Source organism: Centruroides sculpturatus, unplaced genomic scaffold (genome assembly GCF_000671375.1).
Source record: "Centruroides sculpturatus isolate CEXI.00-Female unplaced genomic scaffold, Cexi_2.0 scaffold432, whole genome shotgun sequence".
Lineage (NCBI taxonomy): Eukaryota > Metazoa > Arthropoda > Arachnida > Scorpiones > Buthidae > Centruroides > Centruroides sculpturatus.
Genome location: NW_019384724.1, coordinates 374655 through 386962, shown reverse-complemented (window position 1 = coordinate 386962; position 12308 = coordinate 374655). Strand labels below are relative to the sequence as shown.

Below are 12308 nucleotides of genomic sequence, written 5' to 3'. Positions count from 1 at the left end.
CATAAGGAGAGATTCCCATATAAAAACAAGTTTCTGGTCACTGAAGTGTTTGATTAGTTATGTTTGAGTCCACAATGAATTGTAGTTCTGTTTGAGCACTTTTTTTGCAAGCTCCATGGTATGATTTCCTTTCACATCATCATCCTGGTACTGAGTTAGGTGGCTAGCAAGCATTTGTGTTGTAACCCCAATGCACCTTGTGTTCACCCCATTACAGGATTCTCCAATGGTACTGTACAGCATAGAGTCCCTATTTTCCAAAGGTGAAGAATTTGTCCTGATCATTGCAGATGAATCTGCACAAATTCAGTAGCAGAGATAAAGGCAAGAAAAAGTTGTGTTGTCTGAATATATGTCAAATGCATATGGAAAGGGGTCTGAGGTACAGTAATGGCAGTTGAACTACTGACCCCTCCCTCTTGTTACACAGTGTTATACTTGGAAATAGAGATTCCTTGAGCATATTATGTACAGGTGTGAACTTAGCATGTGAAAAACAATGCTAAGTTCTGCCAAACTGATGAATGTTTAACTCAATGCTTACAAGTGATTGTGTTGACAGTAATAAGAATGCTCGTCTAATGAGGGCAGTAATAGCAGCATCAACATATTGCAAAGGTTGGAAAGTGTCTACAGAGATGATATGAGGCACCTTATTGCGTTTATAGAAAACTGAACATACATACATAGATTCCCTGAAGGGCTACTGGAGAACAGTAGCCCTTCAGGGAATCTATGTATGTTCAAATCTAAGAATGTTATTACTGCATCAACCTCTGGTTTATAGTAAACACTAGTGGTAATGCATTACCACTAGTGTTTACTATAAACAGGAGTATCTTCTATTCTTTATATCAGTGTGTTCCAATGACCTGTTCTCATACAAAATAGCAGCCTTTAGGGTTTTAATGAGACAGGCAATTATGCATTGCACTAATATGTTAGACAAATAAAGAACTCAAACACATTGAAAAAGTGACAATTTCTCATGGTTACTCTAAAAACCTGGTGCATAATTTAGTGCAAAATTACATACAACAAACAGAATTACAATCACAGCTTAATAGCACCATACAAACACGACATACTCCAGCTGAGTCCAAATATAGAGTAGTTAACTTCTATACAAGACTCAGATCAATATATGAAGAAATTGCAAAGAATGTGGATGCAAAGATCACCTATAAATGTAATAGCATGTTATACCAATTATTATTCAATGGGAAAGATCGAATAAATTTAAATTGGAGCCCAGGAGAATCCTATATTTTTATCACAGATGGAAGATTTGATTGTGAACTAATATATCGTAAACTCCCAACTATCAGTGTGCAGATTATCTGTGCATGAATTTAATTTTTAAAAAAATAATTGTGTGTGTACGTATTTTTTAAATAGTTGCTTGCTTTCATGTTTATGCATCCTATAAGTGTGCACATGTTTGTATTTAGATGTTTGAAGCAGGTGGTGAGGGTATCTGAAATCAGCTGGACTGGTTTTAGTTAGGCTGCTTCTTTCACGCGGGATGTTTCTTTTCGGACGAGAAAACGATAGTGAGTACATTTATACAAAGTTTCATTTAGTTGCATGTTATAATACATATTACAATTTAAGATTTGATATAACTCTCCTACAAATACTTTTAGTGTAAAATTATGTAAAATAAGATGTTTTTTTGTAATTTTCAGATAAGTACCCTTAAAATGCCTAATAATCAAAAGAAAGTCGTACTTACTATAAAATAAAAACTAACATTAATTAAAAAATTTGAAAAAGGCGAATCTACATGTTGTATTTTAGAAATAAATAATTATAGTTCGAATTATCCGTGCCACCTCTCCCCACCATTAGCTTGGATAATCGGGAGTTTACTTTATATCAGCACTACAGATAGATCCATCAACAAAAGAATCAAAGAGCATCAATACAACATTGAAAAGGATAAACTTGTTATGTGTAACCTTATACACCAGGGAACCAGGGAGTGAGAACCAATCTTGTTAGGTGTATTAAATACTTGGCTTGGATGTCACGCCAACAGATAACTCAATCAAAAACTTCAGACTAGGAGGCGTTAAAGAGAATTAAGAGAAATATTTTAATCTTGCAAGCGCTTTCAATGTAAATATGTACGTCGTTTTCAGGCAATTCAAAATTGAACAGAGAATTTGAACAGAACATTTAAATTTAAGCATTAATGATATTAGCCATTTTTGGAATATAACTATTAAAATAAGATTTAAATCTTAGAATTAAAAACATTTAAAATTGGTGTGCATGCATTTAAAACAAATAAACCCCGATTGGAACGGCTATTAACTAGGATCATTGAAATTAAGAAGCCTTTTTTGTAAACGCGAAAAATTGGCGCGCATGCACCTTAACACGCATAACATAAGAGCCAATTAGAATGGCTATTAAGAACAAGTAAATTTTAGACATTAAATTAAAAACATTTTGTAAATACATATAAAATTTTGGCATGCATGCACCTTAATAAAGACAGCATAGAAGCCGATTGGAATAGAGCCATAAGTGCTAGTTTACATTAAAATTTAAATATAAAAGTGCGGGACATACTTTAAAATACATAAAACACATGTAAGGTATGAAGACACACGTAAAGAGGCCAATGCGTATGTGCCTTGAACCACATAGGAGGTGAGGGAAATGAGTATAAAATTATTGTTGATTTTTTAAATGCCCGTATAAATTAATCCAGACGTCCGGTAAGTTGAGGATAGGGGAGTTGCACGGGGAGAGCAGTTTTGTGAAAAAAGCCTCCCAAATATATAGCAAGCTCCTTTCATCACAGCATTCGAGTATTGCCACCCGATTCCAAAGCGCTATTTGATGTTGTTGTATCACCAATTTGGAAGTTCAGTGTCACAAGTGCCACCGNCTCCCCACCATTAGCTTGGATAATCGGGAGTTTACTTTATATCAGCACTACAGATAGATCCATCAACAAAAGAATCAAAGAGCATCAATACAACATTGAAAAGGATAAACTTGTTATGTGTAACCTTATACACCAGGGAACCAGGGAGTGAGAACCAATCTTGTTAGGTGTATTAAATACTTGGCTTGGATGTCACGCCAACAGATAACTCAATCAAAAACTTCAGACTAGGAGGCGTTAAAGAGAATTAAGAGAAATATTTTAATCTTGCAAGCGCTTTCAATGTAAATATGTACGTCGTTTTCAGGCAATTCAAAATTGAACAGAGAATTTGAACAGAACATTTAAATTTAAGCATTAATGATATTAGCCATTTTTGGAATATAACTATTAAAATAAGATTTAAATCTTAGAATTAAAAACATTTAAAATTGGTGTGCATGCATTTAAAACAAATAAACCCCGATTGGAACGGCTATTAACTAGGATCATTGAAATTAAGAAGCCTTTTTTGTAAACGCGAAAAATTGGCGCGCATGCACCTTAACACGCATAACATAAGAGCCAATTAGAATGGCTATTAAGAACAAGTAAATTTTAGACATTAAATTAAAAACATTTTGTAAATACATATAAAATTTTGGCATGCATGCACCTTAATAAAGACAGCATAGAAGCCGATTGGAATAGAGCCATAAGTGCTAGTTTACATTAAAATTTAAATATAAAAGTGCGGGACATACTTTAAAATACATAAAACACATGTAAGGTATGAAGACACACGTAAAGAGGCCAATGCGTATGTGCCTTGAACCACATAGGAGGTGAGGGAAATGAGTATAAAATTATTGTTGATTTTTTAAATGCCCGTATAAATTAATCCAGACGTCCGGTAAGTTGAGGATAGGGGAGTTGCACGGGGAGAGCAGTTTTGTGAAAAAAGCCTCCCAAATATATAGCAAGCTCCTTTCATCACAGCATTCGAGTATTGCCACCCGATTCCAAAGCGCTATGTGATGTTGTTGTATCACCAATTTGGAAGTTCAGTGTCACAAGTGCCAACGAAAACGAACATTAAGATACACAAACACAAACAACCAGCATACTCACACCCACACAAATACAATACAGAAACAAACATCAGAACGAAACACCTAGGAGAAAGAAACAACAACCACAACCAGAACGCCGGCCGCATCCGAACACGAACACTAAGGGCACGTGGCACTTGTGACACTGAACTTCCAAATTGGTGATACAACAACATCAAATAGCGCTTTGGAATCGGGTGGCAATACTCGAATGCTGTGATGAAAGGAGCTTGCTATATATTTGGGAGGCTTTTTTCACAAAACTGCTCTCCCCGTGCAACTCCCCTATCCTCAACTTACCGGACGTCTGGATTAATTTATACGGGCATTTAAAAAATCAACAATAATTTTATACTCATTTCCCTCACCTCCTATGTGGTTCAAGGCACATACGCATTGGCCTCTTTACGTGCGTCTTCATACCTTACATGTGTTTTATGTATTTTAAAGTATGTCCCGCACTTTTATATTTAAATTTTAATGTAAACTAGCACTTATGGCTCTATTCCAATCGGCTTCTATGCTGTCTTTATTAAGGTGCATGCATGCCAAAATTTTATATGTATTTACAAAATGTTTTTAATTTAATGTCTAAAATTTACTTGTTCTTAATAGCCATTCTAATTGGCTCTTATGTTATGCGTGTTAAGGTGCATGCGCGCCAATTTTTCGCGTTTACAAAAAAGGCTTCTTAATTTCAATGATCCTAGTTAATAGCCGTTCCAATCGGGGTTTATTTGTTTTAAATGCATGCACACCAATTTTAAATGTTTTTAATTCTAAGATTTAAATCTTATTTTAATAGTTATATTCCAAAAATGGCTAATATCATTAATGCTTAAATTTAAATGTTCTGTTCAAATTCTCTGTTCAATTTTGAATTGCCTGAAAACGACGTACATATTTACATTGAAAGCGCTTGCAAGATTAAAATATTTCTCTTAATTCTCTTTAATGCCTCCTAGTCTGAAGTTTTTGATTTGGTGAGAATCAAATTTGACAAAATATAACTACAGCTTCAACAAACAACATGAGCATTCTGGAAATTCTAGAAATTTCCAAAGTTACATTAAAAAAGAACTGTATTAATCATAAAGATTGTAAATCATTATCAGCAGCCTGGCAGTCATTTTATGACCATCCACACCTGTGGTAAAAAAATAATGACTTAATGTTTTAATAATACTTTCATAAAAATCAGTTATTTTATTGTTAATTTAAGAGACAAGTATTAATATATGGATGTAATGTTTTTAAAAAATGTTTTCGTATATTTGAAAAATTAATTTCAATTTAACATTTCAACATTCCAAAAAAGAATTTTTATTAAGAATGTTAGTGAACCTCATGCAGGTGTGAGAACCTGGGGTATCAAGAATAAAATAAATACAACGTTTAATACAAAAATTAAATGTTAAAAGAATTACAAAATTTAATAGAAAGGTTAATTTATTTTATAACTGTGGGAAAGCAGGAAAGAAAATTTTATCAACTTTGACATCTTTTACATTTCCTTTGATTCAGTGAATGTTGAAGTTTGTGAGATCCGAATTACTCTCGGTCTAATTAACAATTTAAATATAACGTTAAAATTATAAAGCAAAATATTATTTCATTTTGGTGTGAAAATATCATTTTTCTAATGTGGGAAAACTGATAAAAGAGCCATTTCCTTTAATGGAAGTAGACACATCTTTTTGTTTTCCACTTATCTATCACAAACCTCACCACCATGGGAATTGTCGACCCCTCCATAATTCCCCTTTTCATCCGTTCACGTGAGTGAAGACAAATAAGCTGATTGGTCACAAATCATGAGATATAGTCAAAGATCTGCATGATTCGAGGAGTACATCGAAAGATCTCATAGGGAAAGGAGGTATCCCATATTCGCTCCCTAAGGCCAACGCCTTTAGTTAGGAGTACAAAAAGGATGGTTGGTTGGTTTGTTTTAGTTTTTTGGCACAAGAGCCATGTAGGCTAAGCTGTGCCAGGACAAATGGTGAAAATTTTTAATCATCACACATTATTAGATAAATAAATAAATAAAAAACAACAAATATACAGTCGACCCCCCTATAATTATGGTCCCTATAATTGCAATTCCTATAAAACTACGAAAAAATTGCTACCGGTATCCGTAAAAAATAGTAAAAGTTCCCTATAAACACCTCAAACGTCATCGGGCAGCCGAACTACTTTCCCGCCGTCCGTAGCGCCACGCTACGGAGAGATTTCTATCGTCTGGACAGTATTATATAAATTATATATAAATTAGGTACTGTACATATAATTATATATTAATTATATATAAATTAGGTACTGTATATATAATTATATATTAACTTATTGTAACTTTGTTATAATTAAATATATAATTTCCGCCGTCTAGCGTGGCGCCACGCTACGGAGATTTTTACACTAACTATCGTCTGTCAGTATGTAAATTAGGTACCGTAAGTCTAATACAGTACTGTAATTTTATACATTTCTTGTGAAAGAAACATTTCTTATTCAATGGCGATTAAAATTATTTATATTAATGATGTCTCCGAAGTTCAAGGAACTATTAGCAGAAAAATAAGTTATTAGAAATCGGCTGCGGTTTGGTGAGCTGTTCCGCGACGAAAACAATGTTGAGCAATGGCGATATCAAATAGTGACACTCGATAAGTAATCCTACAATTTTTTATTTATAGCGTAGTTTATACAGATTATTTCCAAAAAATATATACGTGTTTTGGAAATGTTGAGTCGGATTAGTCTAGAATCGATTAATTTTATGGAAGAAAATCTTTCAAGCAGCCGTAGTCCATAAACTTGATACGTGTCGGGTTGTGATTGGAAAGATTCGTAAGAAATCGGATTCCTAAAGAATGGAACGTATCTCTATCTTATAGGGGGGGGGTCGACTGTATACAAAAAGATAACTAAGCAAAAACAAGGTAAATAAAACTCTAAAATAAGTAAATAAATAAGTAATCAAATATCTCTATACATATTATTGACTTTCAGAAAGTCCACTATGTTGTCCAGATTTGGCCTCTGGCCCAAAATCTCTCTCAAACTTGCATTTCCGAAATGCTGTCTACGACTTTGATCGAGAGCAGTGCAGTGGCAAAGTATGTGTTTTACACTTAGAAAGCAGTTGCAATACTCACATACTGGCTGGTCTTCACCCTTCAAAAGGTACTGATGAGTCAATCGGGTATGCCCAATTCTCAAACGACTAAGAATAACTTCAGATCTCCTGTCATACTGTTTGTTGCATATCCAATTTTCTATCGTAGGTTTGATCTCGTATAGTTTATTGTGGACTTGTGAGTTCCACACATTTTGCCATCTCTCTGCTAGTTGTTTTTTAACAACCAGCTTCAAATCACCTCCTTCAATATGCATTGTATGCTGTGAAGGACTAGCTGCCTTTGCAGCTGTGTCAGCTTCTTCATTTCCTTTTATACCTACATGGCCTGGGACCCAACAAAATTTTACAAAGAAATTACTCGCAATAAGATGGCAAAACAGTTTACGAATTTTAATCACTATGGAGTGAGAACTAGGTTCACATGAGATCAAAGCCTGAAGTGCACTAACTGAGTCAGTGTAAATAACACAGCAATGATGACCTTTTCTATTTATATACTTTAAAGCTAAATAAATAGCATGCAACTCTGCAGAAAAGATGGAAGAATTCAATGCAATTTGTTCTGCCATGATTTCATCCTGGCAGACGAAGGCTGAGCCAATGTAACCACCAGATTTAGATCCATCTGTATAAATAGGAATTAAATTCCTGTCACGGTGTTGAATTTCTGCAAAGTGCTGTCTGTAGACGTAGGGTGGATTCCTTAGGAAATTGCATTAAGCTAAGGTCAACATTTATCACAGGAGTTGACCAAGGTGATATACTACAGACCTCTAGCTGTGAAATGTTGCCTGTGTTCAGGTCAATCGTGCTGCTCACATTCTCCATTCTTATGGCGAATATAGGGACACTATTTGGACGAGCTTCAAATAACCTATTCAGCTGAGCATCTAATACTGTACAATCAACTGAAGGTTTAGTAAGAGATTTTTGTTTTATATAATAAAAAAGAGACAACTGTTCTCTCCTCAGAGATAGTGGAGGCTCATAAGCATCCACAGTACGAAAAGGATCTCAGAGAAGACGGACGTAGTCCATATTTGCTCCACAAAGTCGTTAGTTGTATCCAATCGAGTATAATAATGAGTTAATAGAGGAGAAAAGAAGAAACTTTTAATATTGTGTAAAATCAAGACCTCTCCATGCAACGAAGTAGGATCATTGAATACAGATGAACATAAAGACAAAGTAAACTTTGAGGTAGTGTGATTATAAATGAAATTGTGAGCTCTCTCTCTCTCGAAACGTATATTTAATCAATCCATTGTCTCTCATTCGCTTAATTTTATTTTTGAATAATTCCATTTGTGTAATTTTATTTACTTTTATTTTATTAAATCTTTTATTACTTGTTAAAGAAATGTTTCTTATTTGGTATCTGAATCACATCCATATTATCCCCACACGCATGTTAATCCGCGCATCTAAATATGATAACTGGTGTCGGGAACCTGACGAGAAAGAAGGCAAATTCGCCATCACCAAATTCTGCTTTAAATTTATTCTAACTGTAAGTCCCTCCGATTTTCCTTGAATTAGGAAAAGCCATTCTTTTTGACAACTGAGGATTATTCTCAACGAATAGACGCCGAGTAAGTGATACAAGAGTAATAAACTACTTCATACCCCTGGCTAGAATCTCACAAAGTTCCTGCTAAATCGACAGCTGGTCCGAATATAACCTCATTGGGAACAAACCCGATTGTCTGGCATATTTTCTATATAAGGGGACAGTACCATTTGTCAAGGCTGCTTTTAGTCATCCTAACAGCCATGCCACAATCATTCCCTCCACCCAAGATGTAAAGGTCTTGACAGTAGAAGTCTCTCACAAAGCTCCAGGTAATATGAACTTTTGTAAGCTCTCTCCTTAGCAAAGTGTTAGCCCTGATATAGTCGAGTTATATCTTAGTTTCAAATACCCTGTTATATATCTGCCATATATATCTGCTGTGTTATATAGATAGCTTCTATGCTTGAATATATAAATAAATAGTATTTAATAAGGCAAATAATGGGGCTAGAGGAAAGGCTGCAACAAATAGAGTCACAAAACCAAATCAATTGCAAATCATAGCTAATGCAGATGTAGATTTAAGAATTGCTTGCCATGCTCCTATATTTGGTACTTGAGCAATTACCATATAATACCGTAAAATAAATAGTTTAGTTATAAACAGGATTCGTCCTCCCTCCATTCTCCTGAATTGACATGACCTCTCCACCACTTGATTGACCCCTCCAAGTAAAATTTAAATGTCACCACTCAGACGTTAAACTGCTGGTATGTAGAATTGCAAGCTAAATGCATAATTTTTAGCTGGTGTAAGGACCTGACTGGAGATGAAGATTTTACAATCTTCTAGTCTCCCCTTTAATAGTACAAATATAGCCATCAGAGACAGTGGGCAAAGTCTTACAGACCTGGATCTCACACAGGCCTATAAATCAGACCAAAAATGTTTGTTTTTCTATTTATATGTTTTCTGGAAAGAAAAAGTTTCTTGTGTATGAAATCCCATTTTACATTAATTAATGATTATTTTGTCAGTGGCATACCTGAAAGATCAGTGGTCCTATGAATAGGCCCTAACTTTAGGCTCCTGTAACATGCAATCATAGTGAAGCAATGAAATTCATTATTTGGCAGGCCCAACACAAACAAAGATGGCAGTAGCCAACAATTATTCCAGCACACATATAAGTATTCAGCTACCTATTTTGACTGGAACAATGATAATTTTTGGTCAAAAGACAACTTTGAACTGTAACACCACTAGATGCTTGGGAACAGTCATTTCTGTACAGAACAGTACAGGTGCTTTGTATATTGATATGTAGATGATAAAACCACACATGTGAATGTGTGTGCAATAAAACTTGTCCATGTGCATATAGAAAGTGCAAGAAATAATGTTGGTTGGCATTTCTTTACTGTAATTACACTCTTTCTATGCCACAAATATTAATTAAATAATGGAAATTTAATAATGAAACAAAAACAGTCACACAGACAAATCACAGCAGCTGACACATCACAGTAGGTCTAAATTAGCAATGATTGTATAAAAGGGTTTTACTGTGCTTTTGGTGAAGAATGCTTGACTGATAAGGTGTAGACATTCCAGTATTCATTCTGGAGGAACCTATACAACAACCTGTAAGCCAAGTATTCAAAGCAGTATCATCTGATAACACACATCAGCATGTACAAAAGAAATGCATCATTTGTTGCCATATCAGGAAGAAACAACAAAAAGCTAGATGGTACTGTTCATCTTGTGGACCTACTGTAGTTCTGTGTGGGCCTTCAACTGACAGAGACTGCAGTCAGTACCATCTGAAGCATGGCTTTCCCTACTAGCCAACAAGCTGCCCCAAAATATACTATCTGGTCACAAACATCTTTACTGTTTTTAATATATGTTGACTCCTCAAGTAACTTATTTTCTTTTGATCAGATCAATGTTCCATAACATAGCTAAACAGTATAAAGTTCACTTGTCAATAAAGACTCTCTAAAAATGTGCCTTTATTAAGTGTGCCATATCTGTTATGTTGTACAAGTTACACAGAAGTATATAAAACTGTTTGCTGCTGCTAATAATAAAATGTGATTTCTATTTTTTTCCATGTCACTGTTTCTGATCTGAGGATCCTACTGGTGGTTCAAACTAGTCTTTTAAATTTCCCCTTTCTGCTTCTTCTGCCAGAAAGACCGATCTCTGACTAAATAAAGGTTAAACTAACATTTGAATAAAATTTAAAAATTAAATAACTTTCAATATGAGAATGCAATAGCAAACACAATAGCTTAGTACAATGGCATATACACACAAGTGCAGGCTTGTGTATTGTCTTCAATAATATGCATTTGAAGATGCCTTGTGTGTATGGGGAATGGTACTTAACTTTAACAGGAAATGGCTATTGAGAAATTCCTCTAAAATATTAAATTTATCCCTATATTCATTGGCCACTCCTGTAATTTGATTGAAAATGTTTATGAACTGTCCCAATTATGTAAATACAAAAGTGTAAAAACAAATAAATACAATTTATTTTTATTTTTATGACTAACTTCATTTGTCCAATAATTATAATAAAATAAACTTCTTGTATTCTGTATTAGACTGAAGATTAACCTGTAACATAAATCAAGTATTTTCTTATTTTTTATTTATTTATTTTCATTTGGACGCATTTATTAAAAATTTAAATCTTAAAGCCATCAAAATTGGTCAGGGTTGTAAAAACAGTGGAGAGTATAGTTAAACAATTGGTGTCATTTCATGCAAACAGGAATTGTCAGTCTGATGAATTAGTTGCCTGCCACTAGCCAGTTGTATAGTTTGAATCAACTTTAACTTCTAATCGAAATTTAGAATTAGCATTTAACCCATCCCTTTGCATACTCTGCAACCCCCTTTAAATTATCTTTCAAACACAAATAACCCTTGGATTATCTGCCTGAAATTACAGAAATTTATAAAAAAATTTTGCAAACTTTCACTGATTGAAAGCTTGATAAAAAATTATTCTAATAATAACTATTTGTTATACTAAAGATTCGCTCTTATATATATATATATTTATTTAAAAGTATATATTAATTACTAATTTAATAATTTTATAAATGCATATTATTAAGTGCTAAGTTACGAACACAATTTTTGTTTATAATTATTACTTAATGTTTACAATTATTGTATACATACATACATACAAAATAAGAATTCTATGAAAATTTACACTGCAATATAATTAAAACTTAAAATATTTAATAAAACTTACAGTACGGTCTTCCAGATACATCGTCTTGGATAAAAAATCTATTCCTATTGTCGCCTATAAAAAATTAATCTAAATTTAGTCATAAATCATATAAATTTCAAAAAAATAATTTTATAAATTAAAAAATAAATAAAAAGTAATTACAATACATAGAAATGTAGAAAATGACTCAAAATCAGAAATGCATTTGAACTGATAATTATAGTTTTTTCATAAATTCAGAAATCTGTTTACATACATACAGTAAAACTTGTACAAAACTGAACCTAAATAAAATGGAAATCTAAATGTAAAAAGTTCTTTTGAATGGAGAGATTTCATATGTTAAAAAATATGTTCAAAACAAACATGTCAAACTGGAAAAAAATATTCAGTA

General features: G+C 33.5%; 1 protein-coding gene across 1 annotated transcript in view; it reads right to left on the bottom strand.

Moving 5' to 3' along the window:
- LOC111628093 (ras-related protein Rab6-like) overlaps positions 1-12308 on the bottom strand; it is a 47837-nt gene that overhangs the window by 24644 nt on the left and 10885 nt on the right. The window contains exon 2 of the mRNA XM_023371818.1: positions 11933-11986. Within this exon, the coding sequence (XP_023227586.1) occupies positions 11933-11986 (54 nt within the window). The remainder of the gene's footprint in view (positions 1-11932; positions 11987-12308) is intronic.